We start from the raw sequence: 18,253 nt of genomic DNA, 5'->3' as shown, positions 1-18,253 counted from the left end.
GATGAAATTTCAACAAATCTGATGCACACATTGTGGATATTTTTTTGCGAGTAAATTTATCTATGGGGTGGATTTTAAAATTCACAGCATTTCAATTCTTTGTGCGAATTAGATTTTTTGCAATGGAAATGATAAAAATCTGCACCAAAAATGCAATGGGAGGGTGGAACAAGGACACTCAGCTAGATAAAGGGCTTACAACTTGAAGCAGCAAAATCGTAGAGCATTCTTACTGAAGACCATTTAGAAAGTTGCTTAGAGAGGTCGATCAGTGAAAACAAATTAGCATCTATCTGACTGCTGAGACTCACATAGATTGGCAGAACGGGGAACTTTTATCCCAATTAAGTCAGGCAGCTAAGCGCACATGCAACCTGTGTACCCATGACAGGTGGGGGAGACCGGGATTTTTGCTATGTACAGAAATATTGTGGTACCGTATTTCTGTAAATATAGAACAGGTTCAAGTCTGCTAAGGGGACTACAAAATGTCTTGAAAAATATATTTATTCTTTTTTAAAATGTGAAAGCTTGAATCAGACCTATTTTCCACTATTAAAAAAAAAATACAAATATGAGGCATTGCTACATTTGTAAAAATCCAGTTTAGCAAAATATTAAGATCAATTAACCTGATCGGTAAACGGTGAAACTGAAAAATGAATCAAAATGCCAGAATTATTTTTTTTGGAAGTTGCAACAGTGCAGAAGAATTGCAATAAGAGGTGAATAAAAATGTCATCACTGGGCCCAAAAAACAAGCCACAACACAGCTCCATTGGCCAAAAATTGAAAATGCTATGACTGTTTTACAAATGTTTAACTATACAAGTTTGGTATCGCCATAATAACAGTGACCTGGAGAATAAAATTGTAAGGTTATATTTACAGCATAATGAATGCTGTAAATAAAAATAAAAATACATAACCAAAAAAAGCAGAAAATTGCAGAACTGTGCATTTTTACTATTTTGCTGCGCTTGAAATTTTTTTCCTGCTTTACTGTACATCACATGATATAATAGACCTTGTAATGCAAAAGTATAACTCAAAAAATTTTTTTTTTAAAAAAGCCATCAGATGGCTATATTGACAGAAAAAAAATAAGTTATGATGACGAGGAAAAAAAGAAAGCGCGAAAAGAGAAAATTGGCAGTTCAGGAAGGGGTTAATAGGTGAACCCGAGTACTTTTGTCCATATGGTGTGTGTGTACACACACACACATACACACATAACGTTGTCTATTGAAACTTATTGTATTTGACGTTCTAAATGAAAGCCCTATAGTACAACATGTGCGGTTACATTCTATCTTCAGCTACTATGAAAAGTGCCATCTAGCACTAAGAAGCTGCAATCCACTGCACATCAAAGCATTATCTAGAAGACGCTTTGGTCAATTGAAAGATATGCTTTTTACCCCAGAGGCAGACTGAGACTGAAAAGCATATCAAATAAAAGCCATTTCCATAGAACATTTTTATTTTCACAAAACAAACTTTAGGAAAGTTATTAATATTTATGTTTTGGAAGACAAGACACAACAGGGCGGCACGCTGTCTGCAAGGAGACAGAAGAACACCGGAAACACCAATACAATAAATATGCTCAATTCATCAATTTCAACACTTGGTCAATATCAGTGCTACAAGTCTATTGATCCGGCAATAAAGAAAAAAAAGAATATGTGACAACACAAGTCAATTAAAGAGGCATGTATTGGGAGCCAGATACTAATGACAATGTACATTTCAGCTATACTGAGCAATAAACATAATTTGTGCATTTCAGCACATTTAAAAGAATAATTACTATGCTTAGGTGTATAACATTAAAAGTCCACTACGCAGACAATCCATTCTCAGTTACTAGATAAAATAAAATACAAACAGCCCGTACTCCCCTCTATTGCTGTCGACGATGGGTATTACTATGACATAGTTATGTCACATTCAACAAAAGCTTGGGAGCAGAAAAGCGCAACAGGGTTTTAACTGACAACCACAGGTAAATAAGTAGGGAGTGCTTGCTCACCCATTAGGGTTGTGAACCCACAACAATTTCAGAGCTTTGGTAAATCAGTTGCTGCAGATCCAAGCGTCGCAAAACCAGAAGAATGTTATAATGAAATACTAAGTGGTTTTTCCATGCTGCTGATAAGTTCCCCAGCAAGAATACAATACATACGGGAGATGAAGCAATGTGGTTTTTTATTGATGCGTTTCGAAGTTATGACATTTTTTCCTTAGGATACAACTAAAATCTTTACTTGAATGTTACATTTTAAACGGAAGGATGATAATACAGAATAGATCATGTCATATTCTGGCTATCTTCAGGAGATTACAGCTGTTTTGATTTATTCTCTTGAGAAAAATGCAGCAGTGAAACACATACCAGCTGACTGAAAAGCACTTACTATATATACTCGTGTATAAGCCGAATTTATCAGCACATTTTTCTGTTCTGAAACTGCCCCCCCCGCTTATACACGAGTCATTGTCCCAGAAGAAGGCTGTGGGGGAGGGGGAGCGGCGGGTCACAGGAGGCAGGGGAGGCGGCTGCGGTTAAAGCCTGTGCCCGCTGCTAAAGAGAAAGTAATATTGCACTGGCAATGAATATTCATTTCTCTTATAGCGCACACAGTTACAGCCGCCCGCTTCCAGCAGCTGCCAGGCTATCACGGGTGCGCACTACTTTAGAGTTATGAATACTCACCTCTCTCCAATCCCAAAAGCATGGAGAGAAGGGAGTATTCATTACTTTAATGAGTGGGAACATGTGATTGCCCGCCTGCAGGAGCTGCTGGCACCGGAACAAGATGCTGCGAGGGCACGCAGGGATGGTAAGTAGGATGTTCTTTTTTATGCTTCTCTGATGGGTGCCACGCATTCAAGGAAAGGGATGAGGAGCCATGCATACAAGGATAGGGATAAGGAGCCATGCAGACAAGGATGGTAATAAGGAGCCATGCAGACAAGGATGGGAAGGAGCCATGCAGACAAGGATAGGTATAAGGAGCCATGTCGAAGGATGGGAATAAGGAGCCATGCAGACAAGGATGGGAATAAGGAGCTATGCAGACAAGGATGGGAACAAGGAGCCATGCATACAAGGATGGGAATAAGGAGCCATGCATACAAGGATGGGAATAAGGAGCCATGCATACAAGGATGGGAATAAAGAGCCATGCATACAAGGATGGTGATGAGGAATTATGCATACCACGATAGCGATGAGGAGACAATGAACACCAGGCTTGTACTCGAGTCAATAAGTTTTCCCAGTTTTTCGCGGCAAAATTAGGTGCTCGGCTTATACACGAGTATAAACGTTACTTTTGTTTTGATTTTTTTTCAGGGTGCAAACACCAACCCACAGTAGTTTGTCTTTATCAATCCAAAGTCCTTATTAAGGATTATTACTGTTGCCATGAATAGTGTTATCTGGTATGCACCACACCAGAAAACTCTCAGCATCCACTACATCCATGTCAAGATGGAAATAATAGGAATATGTATACTTGTATAATGCTTAATTAACTTCATGAGCGCTTGTTTTCTGATGTTTCTTAAAAGCTCTTCAATGTAATACCTTAGAAAGGGGTCACCCATTATGTTACTGTGATATGTTTTCAGAATTTTTCCACTTAGTGATGTCATTATTTTGAAAGGCACTAAATTTGTCATTGCTACAATAGAATTTCAAGATCATTTTTGTAAGGTTTTTGCCTCTTAAATGGGTTTATGCCAGACTTCTTGAAAATGTTTGCCAGGACTAAGTATTTCAAGCACGTTGTTCTTCTTGGGCTTCCAAATTCATCATAATTTTTAAATGCTTCAAATAAATTTGTGTGGGCTTTCTCAAACTCTCCTCTTGGTGCACTGCGCCTCCACATTCTCTGAAAACTCCCTTGTGGTTGTATCCTGAGGAAGGAGTTTGATAACTAAATGGACAGCCACTTTCAGGTCTCTCCAGAGATGCTCAATTGGGTTTAGGTCAGGGCTCTGGCTGGGCCAGTCAAGAATGGTCACAGAGTTGTTCTGAAGCCACTCTTGTGTTACTTTAGCTGTGTGCTTAGGATCTTTGTCTTGTTGGAAGGTGAATTGAGAATCTCTGGAGAGACCTGAAAATGGCTGTCCATCAACGTTTACCATCCACCAACCTGAGGGAACTGGAGAGGATCTGCAAGGAAGAATGGCAGAGGATCCACAAATCCAAATGTGAAAAACCTGTTGCATCATTCCCAAGACGACTCATGGCTGTACTAGCTCAAAAGGGTGCTTCTACTCAATACTGAGCAAAGGGTCTGAATACTTAGGACCATGTGATATTTCAGTTTTTCTTTTTTAATAAATTTGCAAAAATTTCTACAATTCAAGTTTTTTTCAGTCAAGATGGGGTGCAGAGTGTACATTAATGAGAAAAAAATGAACTTTTTTTAATTTAACAAATGGCTACAATGAAACAAAGAGTGAAAAATTTAAAGGGGTCTGAATACTTTCCATACCCACTGTATATCTTTGCAAGGATAATTCTCATTGCTATACATTCACCAAGAGTTAGTTCAATATCTCCGGAGACTATCACAGAATCAGAATAAAGACGGTCTTTGTTTTGCTTTGTGATATGCTGGCACACGTTAAATCAAAGAATATTAAATATTCATGTTTGGAAAGAAAATATGTCAGGAAATAAGGGCTGTCATGTTTAATGAATTTGTTACGTCTCTGTAAAAGTATGTGTAGAACCGCCATCGTTCAGCCTAAATTATAGGTAGGGTTTGGTCCACTAGATGAAAAAATATTCTTAAACCCCATCACGCCGCAGCCCATTTTTGTTTGTTTTTTTTCGCTTCCATTTTGTCCTCTCCTGTTTTTCTTTTCTGTCTATATAGACATGAGGGCTTGTTTTTTGCAGAACAAGTCGTGCTTTTGAATGACACCATTCATTTTACCACACAGTGTACTCAAAAACGGGAAAGAAATTCCAAGTCTGCTGAAATTGTGAAAAAAAACAATTTTGACGTGTTTTTTGGGAATTATTTTTCCGTTGTACATTTTGTGGTGGAAGTGACCATGCAATATGATTCTCCTCATCAATACTAGTACGGCGATACCAAACATGTCCAGTTTTTTTTATTATGTTCGTGGTGAAATAAAAATATGAAGCTTGCAAAAAAAAATTTTTTGGGGTTGTGTCGCCATTTTCCGAGACCCGAAACATTCTTATTTTTCGTCTGATGCAGCTGTATGATAGCACATTTTTGTGGAGCGAGACAACATTTATAGTAGTACCATTTGGGGACAAATGTGACTTTTTGATCGCTTGTTATATCATGTTTTGTGGAATTCTGTCGACCAAAAAAACTATATTTCTGGTGTTTACCAATCGGGTTAATTGTTTTTATCATTTTATAGAACGGACTTTTCTGAACCTTGGAGAAACCAAATATGCATATTTTTCTAATTTTTTTAATATATTATTTTCACTGGGGGAAGGTGATTTGAACTTTTATTTTGTTTTTTTTCTTTCATATTTTTTAAAACATTTTTTTTTCACTGATTTTGTTAGCGGGGCTTGAAGATGCGATCATCTGATTGCTTGTTCTATACAACAGAAATCACAGTCTCATTTCAAGCTCTACCAGAGGCAGGGTTTCAAGGGAGTTCTGTAACGTCAGTCACAGGGGTCATCAGTGGCCCACAATCACGTCACGTTTGCGCCAATGGGGGGAAGCAAAGACGCGCGCTCATCAGAACAAGTTAAATGCCACTGTCAGAGACAGAGCAACATTTAACAGGTCCCACGATTGTTAGCAACAGGTCCTGGCTATAATACTCAGCCATCACCTGAGGTGTATGGGGCGGGCTCGCTGCGTGAGCCCGCTCCATACACCCGCTTCCGAATTGCGCTGAATGTGTACGGAACATTTATGAAGGGTTTAAAAGGGCCTCAACCTGGTTAAAAAATAAATAAATAAAAAGAGCTAATAATTACCTTCACTAACCTCCTCACCCCTCCATTCTGACACTTGATCCCTACTTCTAGGCCCAAAAATAAAGAGACACGTCCATCAAAGCCTGGCAGACACTTCTATTTGTGACCAGCTTGTATCAAATCTGTCTTTCCTTTGAAACACAGCAGCATTATAAAATAAAATGTACATTGGTGGCCTATCCTTAGGATAAGTCATTAATGTCTGATCGGCCAGGGTCCAACCCGCCAATCAGTTGTTATTGGTTATCTGCGGCAGCAGTATTCACTTGCCAAGCTGCCCCGTCTACTTGTAGTGGCCGGGTCTTGCTAATGCAATCAATAGGAAGTGGATTTGCAGTATCCTGCAGCAGCCACTGCAAGTAGACAAAGTGGGGATGCCGGCAAGTAGGAGGCGGTTCACAGTGCTCCCTCCGGTTGCCACGTGGTAGTTGGACTAGCCTGATCTCTACTGTTTGGGGCAGCATCAATAGTGCTGCCCCAAACAGTAGAGATGAGCCTGGTCCAACTGCCATGTGGCAACCGTTTATCCATAAATTTTCTAACTACTGTAAAGTTAGAGTTCTAATTGGTTAATATTTTTGTTCATAAATCAATAGTTTAAGTGAAGAAATGAAACATTCTAAAATATATTAGAAAAAAAAATACCTTTCTATCCTTTTCAGTGAGGACTTTTCCTTCACTCAGTCTCCTATAAATTAATTTTAGCAATGCAGATGTCCATACACAGAGATATGAGGTTATTGCACATTCTGCAACCCAAAGTGGTCTACAGAAAGTGGGAAGAGGAGAGAGGAGCAGCTGGTGGGAGATAAGCTGGTGACCAGACACACAGAAACATGGCTTCAGCCTCTAGTGAGTGCTGTACCCCAGAACTGGATTCACAGCTACTCACTCAGTACTGCTGTATAATGTCCTCCACGTTGTTGCTGTTTCTTAGAGTGTGCTACCGAGAAATCGGGGTTCCCTAATATCTTAGTGTACTGTGTATGGGAGGCATAATATATTGACTCCACTGTAGAGCTAAGTTCAGTGTAAAGTGATTTTTTTTATTTTCAGACAGATATAATGTCTACAGAGGGAAAAATAAAAAATGGCAGATGCAAATCATATAATGGCCAGAAGAAAAGTTTCCACATGTATACATACATGACCGCTCATCTTGAATAGTCAGATGAAATGATAAATACACTTGGAATGAATAATTTAAGATATTTCACCTGTATTTTTTCCATAAAACTCACTGATGAGCTGAAAAGCGTGCAAGTATTCAAAATGATCGTTGTCCCTTTTTTCAATCCTTGTCCGGTCATCATCTCGAAGGCTAAAGAAAAACAAAAAAAGAGAATCTGTATAAAATATTCTGCATTATGCAAGAAGATAGAAAAAGGAATGCTATTAATATGTTGCAACTGACAACGGCCTCGGGCTACAATGATCTTTCCTGGTGTGAGCATAACATAATACCACAACATGTCATGCCAAAAAATGCATGTGATTTGCTGTAAAATCCAGTGAATCAGCTTTGCTAATTTTTTTTGCAGTTTCCATTTACTGTATGAATCAATAAGTCTCCTGAGGCATATGTTAAATCCATTGACTACATGGATGACATACAGTGGGTACGGAAAATATTCAGACCCCTTTACATTTTTCACTCTTTCATTGCAGCCATTTTATAAATTCAAAAAAGTTCACTTCTCATTAATGTATACTCTGCACCCCATCTTGACAGGAAAAAAAACAAATGTAGAAATTTTTGCAAATTTATGGTCATAAGTATTCAGCCCCTTTGCTCAGTATTGAGTAGAAGCACCCTTTTGAGCCAGTACAGCCATGAGTCTTCTTGGAAATGATGCAACAAGTTTTTCACACCTGGATTTGGGGATCCTGTGCCATTCTTACTTGCAGATCCTCTCCAGTTCTGTCAGGTTGGATGGTGAACATTAGAGGACAGCCATTTTCAGGTCTCTCCAGAGATGCTCGATTGGGTTTAGGTCAGGGCTCTGGCTGGGCCAGTCAAGAATGGTCACAGAGTTGTTCTAAAGCCTCTCCTTTGTTATTTTAGCTGTGTGCTTAGGGTCATTGTCTTATTGGAAGGTGAACCTTTGGCCAAGTCTGAGAAGGTTTTCATTCAGGATATCTCTGTACTTGGCCACATTCAAGTTTCCTTCAATTGCAACCAGTCGTCCTGTCCCTGCAGCTGAAAAACACCCCATAGCATGATGCTGCCACCACCATGTTTCACAGTTGGGATTGTAATGGCCAGATGATGAGCAGTGCCTGTTTTCTCCACACATATCGCTTAGAATTATCACCAAAAAGTTCTATCTTCGTCTCATCAGACCAGAGAGTCTTATTTCTCATAGTCTGGGAGTCTTTCATGTGTTTTTTTTAGAAAACTCTATGCGGGCTTTCATATGTCTGGCACTGAGGAGAGGCTTCCATCTGGCCACTCTGCCATAAAGGTCCGACTGGAGAGCTGCAGTGATAGTTAACTTTGTGGAACTTTCTCCCATTTCCCTACTGCATCTGTGGTACTCAGTCACAGTGATCTTAGGGTTCTTCTCCCACGATTTCTCAGTTTGGCTGTATAGCCAGGTCTAGAAAGATTTCTGGTGGTCCCAAACGTCTTCCGCTTAAGGCTTATGGAGGCCACTGTGCTCTTAGGAACCTTGAGTACTGCAGAAATTCTTTTGCAACCTTGGCCAGATCTGTGCCTTGCCACAATTATGTCTCTGACCTCCTTGTCCAGTTCCTTTGACCTCATGATTCTCATTTGGTCTGACATGCACTATGAGCTGTGAGGTCTTATATAGACAGGCGTGTGCCTTTACAAATCAAGTCCTATCAGTTTAATTAAACACAGCTGGACTCCAATGAAGGAGTAGAACCATCTCAAGGAGGATTACAAGGAAATGGATAGCATGTGACTTAAATATGAGTGCCTGAGCAAAGGGTCTGCATACTTATGACCATGTGATATTTCAGTTTTTCTTTTTTAATAAATTTGCAAAAATTTCTACATTTGTTTTTTTTCAGTCAAGATGGGGTGCAGAGAGTACATTAATGAGAAAAAAAATGAACTTTTTTGAATTTACCAAATGGCTGCACTGAAACAAAGAGTGAAAAATTTAAAGGGGTCTGAATAGTTTCCGTACCCACTGTAAGGGTGTTCTTTTTGCCTCTCGGCTAATATACAGCACTGTGCAAACTTTTTTAGTAGGAGTGAAAGAAAATGCTGAAAAGTAAGATTGCTTTCATACATAAAAGTGTTAAAAGTTTATGTTTTTTAATGCAAAGGGAATGAACAATAGACAAATCTTAATCATATCAATATTTACTGCAACAAATCTCTGATTTTAAAACAGCATCAAAGCATCAGTTCTTCTAGATAATTTGCACAAAGCTTTTGAAGGAACTCGGCAGACGTTGTTCTAAATATCTTGGAAAATTAACCACAGATCTTGTATGGCTGTAGACTGGTGGAAATACTTCTGTTTCTTCATGTAATCCAAGACAGGCTCGATGAGATCAGGGCTCTGTGGGGGCTATTTAATTATTTCAAGGACTCCAAAGATAGTTCATAAGGACATTGGCTGTATGCTATGTACACAAATATTAGGCAATTTGTATTTTTGATGATTCATTTTATTATTGAACAACTACAGTGCTGCATGGATGTTATTCTGGATTATTTCAATGAGAATAACTGTTTAACTCCACATCAGCATGGGTTTATGAGGAATCGCTTCTGTCAAACCAATCTAATCAGCTTTTATAAAGAGGTAAGCTATAGACTGGACCAAGGTGAGTCAATGGACATGGTTTGTCTTGATTTTTCCAAAGCGTTTGATATCGTGCCACACAAGAGGTCGGTACACAAAATGAGAATGCTGGGTCTGGGGGAAAATGTGTGTAAATGGGTAAGTAACTGGCTTAGTGAGAAAAAGCAGAGGGTGGTTATAAATGGTATATTCTCTAACTGGGTCGCTGTGACCAGTGGAGTACCGCAGGGGTCGGTGTCGGGACCTATTCTCTTCAACATAGGAGGTTTACACAGTAAAATATCAATATTTGCAGAGGATACAAAACTATGTAAAGCAGTCAATAGAATGAGAAGATAGTATTCTGCTACAGATGTATATGGATAAGATGGTAACTTGGGCCGAAAGGTGGCAGATGCGGTTTAACAATCATAAATGTAAGGTTATACACATGGGAAGAAGGAATCAATATCACCATTAACGGCCTGTCACACCAAGCGATATCGCTAGCAATATCGCTATAACGTCACTGGTTTTGTGACGTTATAGCGATATCACTATGTCTGATACTTACCTCCGACCGGCTCCCCGCTGGTTATCGCTGATTGCGTGAGAACGTCCTGGGCCGTTTCTAGTCATCAGCTTCCTGCTGGGCTTCCTGTGGCGCCGACGAGCAACGCGTGGACGCGGGCGGGAGGACGTCAGGATCGCCTCGTCCGACAGGTAAGTAGCGACCCCCGACCCCTGCTATGTCGCTGGTGAGATCTGCCTGTGTGGCAGCTCACTAGCGACCACTTAGCGATGCACCATCATATCGCTGGTCGGGATCGCTGGTGCATCGCTAAGTGTGACAGTACCTTTACACACTGAACGGTAAACCACTGGGTAAATCTGACATGGAGAAGGACTTGGGGATCCTAGTTAATGATAAACTTACCTGGAGCAGCCAGTGCCAGGCAGTGGCTGCCAAGGCAAACAGGATCATGGGGTGCATTAAAAGAGGTCTGGATACACATGATGAGAGCATTATACTGCCTCTGTACAAATCCCTGGTTAGACCGTACATGGAGTACTGTGTACAGTTTTGGGCACCGGTGCTCAGGAAGGGTATAATGGAACTAGAGCGAGTACAAAGGAGGGCAACAAAATTAATAAAGGGGATGGTGGAACTACAACACCCAGAGAGATTAGCAAAATTATGATTATTTAGTCTAGAAAAAAGACTGAGGGGGCGAACTAATAACCATGTATAAGTATATAAGGGGACAATACAAATATCTCTCCGAGGATCTGTTTATACCAAGGATGGTGACGGTACAAGGGGGCATTCTCTGCGTCTGGAGGAGAGAAGGTTTTTCCACCAACATAGAAGAGGATTATTTACTGTTAGGGCAGTGAGAATCTGGAATTCCTTGCCTGAGGAGGTGGTGATAGCGAACTCAGTCGCGGGGTTCAAGAAAGACCTGGATGTCTTCCTGGAGCGTAACAACATTGTATCTTAAAGTTATTAGCTTCTTTAGAAGAACGTAGATCTGGGAATTTATTCTGATGGAATATAGGCTGAACTGGATGGACAAATGTCTTTTTTCGGCCTTGCTAACTATGTTACTATGTTAGGTCACTCAAAAAGATTATTAAATCTGAATATGTTTCTGACATAAAAAAAACAAACAAAAAACCCCCACAAACATTTGACCAATATAGCCAGCTTTCCTTTCAATACAAGCCATAAACCTTCCATCCATGGAGTCTGACGGTTTCTTAAATCTGTTGACGATTAACTTTTTGGGCAGACATGCCACCACACTGGTGACCCGCGATCACGTGATGCGGGTCACTGGTGGGCGTATTTCCACCGCGATTGCCGGAAGCGCTTGTTAAATGCTGCTGTCAGAGTTTGACAGTGGCATTTAACTGGTTAATAGCCACGGGTGGATCGCGATTCCACCCGCAGCTATTGCGGGCACATGTCAGCTGTTCAAACAGCTGACATGTCCCAGGAAAGATGTGGGCTCAGCGTCGGAGCCCAAATCAAAGGGAGGGAGTCCGACATCGGCGTAAATGTACGCCCAATGTCAGAAAGGGGTTAATCTTGATCAATTTCCCAACTCCATTTGCTAAAATGCAACAGCAAACATCCAAGGAACCTGAACTATGCATCACTCTTGCCTGCAGATACATTATTGTATTGCTTGGCAATCATTCGAAGAACGAACTGTGTTCTATTTTATCAAGAATAGTTCAGGCGCTGGTCCTTGTTTGTATGTCGAAGATATGGTTTTTGGTTGCATTTCTAACACTTCTGGCTAGACTACTGCAAACTGTAGATGAGTGTAGCTCGGTCCCACTGGTTGCTGCCAGTTCTGAGCTGATGGCGATGTTGTACATCTTCTGATTTTGAAGGCAAGTAAGCATAATGTGTGTTCAAGGTGGTGCACTAAATTTACTTGGATAAAAACTGCATCTAAAGTTCTCAACTTTGCCCATTTCTTGGTGTCTTCAATGTTGAGAAATACAGTCAGATACCTATCCATCAAGTAATACCACCAGGGACGCATCTGACTGAGATTCTTACTTTGCAGCATTTATTTCCATACCTGCCTAAAACTTTTGCACCATAGTGTATGTTGCTATACTAGACTTTGCTGTAGAGAACAGTGAGCCTGTTCTACCAAAGGAATCTTGTTAAAAAGTATACCTTGCCTGGTATGCATTCAAAGTTTGCAATATCTGTTAGAAGTATATGCCAGGAGGATTTTCCAACAAATACCTCCGACGGATGCCAATAGTGACTTGTTCTCCTTATAGACATTACAAACATAGTTGGAAAGCAGTCCGAGGTGCATTGGTTGTCTAACTGCACCTTTCTGCAAAAGAATACAGTACCCCATAATCTGTAGGATGAGCATCTTCCTAGCACACCAAAGGGGGATGGTTATTTATTTTTCTGGTGCTATATAAGATCCTCAATAGACTCCAGTTCTCAACATAATGTTATTTAAAACACACAAAAGCTATTTCAAATTTTATGCTAGAAGAAATGCTTTATCTGTTTCAGCATTTCCTGCTCCTTTATTTGTTCTTCTAAATTTGGGTTGACATTTTTTGGGGTCTTCAGGAGAAAATGACTACTTTTCCATAGACGTCAGGGCTCAAGTAACATTTTCTTCTTACAGTGGATGGTCCCGGAACAAATTAATATTGTAATTTGGGGGCCCCATCTCGTCTTGCTCTGGTGTGGTTATCTGGAGAGTTCAATGATGTGTTAATTTTAACTTTATCGAATAAAGAAGAATTTCTATGCAGCTGGAGCTAAATTCCTCTTTATTTCTGAGCATTATAAGGAGTCACTCACTGTGCAGCATTATCTGGGGCCACTCATCACTGTACAGCATTAAAAGGGGCCGCTCACTGTGCAGCATTATAAGGGCCACTCATCACTGTGCAGCATTATCTGGGGCCAACTCATCACTGTGCAGCATTATAAGGGCCACTCATCACTGTGCATCATTATAAGGGGCCACTCATCACTGTGCAGCATTATAAGGGCCCAATCATCACTGTGCAGCATTATAAGGGGCCACTCATCACTGTGTAGCATTATAAGGGCCCACTAATCACTGTGTAGCATTATCTGGGGCCACTCATCACTGTGTAGCATTATAAGGGCCCAGTCATCACTGTGTAGCATTATAAGGGCCCACTCATCACTGTGTAGCATTATAAGGGCCCACTCATCACTGTGCCGCATTATACGGGCCCACTCATCACTGTGTAGCATTATGTGGGGCCACTCATCATTGTGCAGCATTATAAGGGCCCACTCATCACTGTGCCGCATTATAAGGGGCCACTCATCACTGTGTAGCATTATAAGGGCCCACTCATCACTGTGCAGCATTATAAGGGCCCACTCATCATTGTGTAGCATTATCTAGGGCCACTCATCACTGTGCAGCATTATAAGGGGCCACTCATCACTGTGCAGCATTATAAGGGGCCACTCATCACTGTGCAGCATTATAAGGGGCCACTCACTGTGCAGCATTATAAGGGCCACTCATCACTGTGCAGCATTATCTGGGGCCACTCATCACTGTGCAGCATTATCTGGGGCCACTCATCACTGTGCAGAATTATAAGGGCCCACTCATCACTGTGCAGCATTATAAGGGGCCACTCACTGTGCAGCATTATAAGGGCAACTCATCACTGTGCAGCATTATCTGGGGCCACTCATCACAGTGCAGCATTATAAGGGACCACTCATCACTGTACAGCATTATAAGGGTCCACTCATCACTGTGCAGCATTATAAGAGCCCACTCATCACTGTGCAGCATTATAAGGGCCCACTCATCACTGTGTAGCATTATCTGGGGCCACTCATCATTGTGCAGCATTATAAGGGCCACTCATCACTGTGCAGCATTATCTGGGGCCACTCATCACTGTGCAGCATTATAAGGGCCCACTCATCACTGTGCAGCATTATAAGGGGCCACTCACTGTGCAGCATTATAAGGGCCACTCATCACTGTGCAGCATTATCTGGGGCCACTCATCACTGTGCATCATTATAAGGGCCCACTCATCATTGTGCAGCATTATAAGGGGTCACTCATCACGGTGCAGCATTATAAGGGCCCACTCATCACTGTACAGCATTATAAGGGCCCACTCATCACTGTGTAGCATTATCTGGGGCCACTCATCATTGTGCAGCATTATAAGGGCCCACTCATCACTGTACAGCATTATAAGGGCCACTCATCACTGTGCAGCATTATCTGGGGCCACTCATCACTGTGCAGCATTATCTGGGGCCACTCATCACTGTGCAGAATTATAAGGGCCCACTCATCACTGTGCAGCATTATAAGGGGCCACTCACTGTGCAGCATTATAAGGGCCACTCATCACTGTGCAGCATTATCTGGGGCCACTCATCACAGTGCAGCATTATAAGGGTCCACTCATCACTGTGCAGCATTATAAGAGCCCACTCATCACTGTGCAGCATTATAAGGGCCCACTCATCACTGTGTAGCATTATCTGGGGCCACTCATCATTGTGCAGCATTATAAGGGCCACTCATCACTGTGCAGCATTATCTGGGGCCACTCATCACTGTGCAGCATTATAAGGGCCCACTCATCACTGTGCAGCATTATAAGGGGCCACTCACTGTGCAGCATTATAAGGGCCACTCATCAATGTGCAGCATTATCTGGGGCCACTCATCACTGTGCATCATTATAAGGGCCCACTCATCACTGTGCAGCATTATAAGGGGTCACTCATCACGGTGCAGCATTATAAGGGCCCACTCATCACTGTACAGCATTATAAGGGCCCACTCATCACTGTACAGCATTATCTGGGGCCACTCATCATTGTGCAGCATTATAAGGGCCCACTCATCACTGTACAGCATTATAAGGGCCACTCATCACTGTGAAGCATTATCTGGGGCCACTCATCACTGTGCAGCATTATAAGGGCCCACTCATCACTGTGCAGCATTATAAGGGGCCACTCACTGTGCAGCATTATAAGGGGCCACTCACTGTGCAGCATTATAAGGGCCACTCATCACTGTGCAGCATTATCTGGGGCCACTCATCACTGTGCAGCATTATAAGGGACCACTCATCACTGTACAGCATTATAATGGCCCACTCATCACTGTGTAGCATTATCTAAGGCCACTCATCATTGTGCAGCATTATAAGGGCCCACTCATCACTGTGCAGCATTATAAGGGGCCACTCATCACTGTGCAGCATTATAAGGGCCACTCATCACTGTGTAGCATTATAAGGGCCCACTCATCACTGTGCAGCATTATAAGGGCCCACTCATCACTGTGTAGCATTATCTGGGGCCACTCATCATTGTGCAGCATTATAAGGGCCCACTCATCACTGTGCATCATTATAAGGGGCCACTCATCACTGTGCATCATTATAAGGGCCACTCATCACTGTGCAGCATTATAAGAGCCCACTCATCACTGTGCAGCATTATAAGGGCCCACTCATCACTGTGTAGCATTATCTGGGGCCACTCATCATTGTGCAGCATTATAAGGGCCACTCATCACTGTGCAGCATTATCTGGGGCCACTCATCACTGTGCAGCATTATAAGGGCCCACTCATCACTGTGCAGCATTATAAGGGGCCACTCACTGTGCAGCATTATAAGGGCCACTCATCACTGTGCAGCATTATCTGGGGCCACTCATCACTGTGCAGCATTATAAGGGCCCACTCATCACTGTGCAGCATTATAAGGGGTCACTCATCACGGTGCAGCATTATAAGGGCCCACTCATCACTGTACAGCATTATAAGGGCCCACTCATCACTGTGTAGCATTATCTGGGGCCACTCATCATTGTGCAGCATTATAAGGGCCCACTCATCACTGTACAGTATTATAAGGGCCACTCATCACTGTGCAGCATTATCTGGGGCCACTCATCACTGTGCAGCATTATAAGGGCCCACTCATCACTGTGCAGCATTATAAGGGGCCACTCACTGTGCAGCATTATAAGGGCCACTCATCACTGTGCAGCATTATCTGGGGCCACTCATCACTGTGCAGCATTATAAGGGACCACTCATCACTGTACAGCATTATAATGGCCCACTCATCACTGTGCAGCATTATAAGGGCCCACTCATCACTGTGCAGCATTATAAGGGCCCACTCATCACTGTGTAGCATTATCTGGGGCCACTCATCACTGTGCATCATTATAAGGGCCCACTCATCACTGTGCAGCATTATAAGGGGCCACTCATCACTGTGCAGCATTATAAGGGGCCACTCATCACTGTGTAGCATTATAAGGGCCCACTCATCACTGTGCAGCATTATAAGGGCCCACTCATCACTGTGCAGCAATATAAGGGCCCACTCATCACTGTGCAGCATTATCTGGGGCCACTCATCATTGTGCATCATTATAAGGGCCACTCATCACTGTGCAGCATTATAAGGGCCACTCATCACTGTACAGCATTATAAGGGGCCGCTCACTGTGCAGCATTATAAGGGCCCACTCATCACTGTGCAGCATTATAAGGGCCACTCATCACTGTGCAGCATTATCTGGGGTCACTCATCACTGTGCAGCATTATAAGGGACCACTCATCACTGTGCAGCATTATAAGGGCCCACTCATCACTGTGCAGCATTATAAGGGCCCACTCATCACTGTGTAGCATTATCAGGGGCCACTCATCATTGTGCATCATTATAAGGGCCACTCATCACTGTGCAGCATTATAAGGGGCCACTCACTGTGCAGCATTATAAGGGCCACTCATCACTGTACAGCATTATAAGGGGCCGCTCACTGTGCAGCATTATAAGGGCCACTCATCACTGTGCAGCATTATCTGGGGCCACTCATCACTGTGCAGCATTATAAGGGCCCACTCATCACTGTGCAGCATTATAAGGGCCCACTCATCACTGTGCAGCATTATAAGGGGCCACTCATCACTGTGCAGCATTATAAGGGGCCACTCACTGTGCAGCATTATAAGGGCCACTCATCACTGTGCAGCATTATAAGGGACCACTCATCACTGTGCAGCATTATAAGGGGCCACTCACTGTGCAGCATTATAAGGGGCCACTCATCACTGTGCAGCATTATCTGGGGCCACTCATCACTGTGCAGCATTATAAGGGCCCACTCATCACTGTGCAGTATTATAAGGGCCCACTCATCACTGTGCAGCATTATAAGGGCCCACTCATCACTGTGTAGCATTATCTGGGGCCACTCATCACTGTGCATCATTATAAGGGCCCACTCATCACTGTGCAGCATTATAATGGGCCACTCATCACTGTGCAGCATTATAAGGGACCACTCATCACTGTGCAGCATTATAAGGGCCCACTCATCACTGTGTAGCATTATCTGGGGCCACTCATCACTGTGCAGCATTATAAGGGACCACTCATCACTGTGCAGCATTATAAGGGCCCACTCATCACTGTGCAGCATTATAAGGGGCCACTCATCACTGTGTAGCATTATAAGGGCCCACTCATCACTGTGTAGCATTATCTGGGGCCACTCATCACTGTGCATCATTATAAGGGCCCACTCATCACTGTGCAGCATTATAAGGGGCCACTCATCACTGTGCAGCATTATAAGGGCCCACTCATCACTGTGTAGCATTATCTGGGGCCACTCATCACTGTGCAGCATTATAAGGGGCCATTCATCACTGTGCAGCATTATAAGGGACCACTCATCACTGTGCAGCATTATAAGGGCCCACTCATCACTGTGCAGCATTATAAGGGCCCACTCATCACTGTGTAGCATTATCTGGGGCCACTCATCACTGTGCATCATTATAAGGGCCCACTCATCACTGTGCAGCATTATAAGGGGCCACTCATCACTGTGCAGCATTATAAGGGGCCACTCATCACTGTGCAGCATTA

General features: G+C 42.6%; 1 protein-coding gene across 2 annotated transcripts in view; it reads right to left on the bottom strand.

The window, feature by feature from the left end:
* Positions 1-18,253, bottom strand: part of MSH3 (mutS homolog 3) — a 293,593-nt gene that overhangs the window by 161,192 nt on the left and 114,148 nt on the right. For both annotated transcript variants that reach the window (XM_073581229.1, XM_073581149.1), the window contains exon 9: positions 7,219-7,322. In XM_073581229.1, the coding sequence (XP_073437330.1) occupies positions 7,219-7,322 (104 nt within the window). The remainder of the gene's footprint in view (positions 1-7,218; positions 7,323-18,253) is intronic.

The sequence above is a fragment of the Dendrobates tinctorius genome, unplaced genomic scaffold (assembly GCF_039654945.1).
Source record: "Dendrobates tinctorius isolate UK_male_01 unplaced genomic scaffold, ASM3965494v1 ptg000003l, whole genome shotgun sequence".
NCBI classification, from domain to species: Eukaryota; Metazoa; Chordata; class Amphibia; order Anura; family Dendrobatidae; genus Dendrobates; species Dendrobates tinctorius.
Note: the sequence above shows the minus strand (reverse complement) of the source record. Positions and strands in the feature narration are given on the sequence as shown.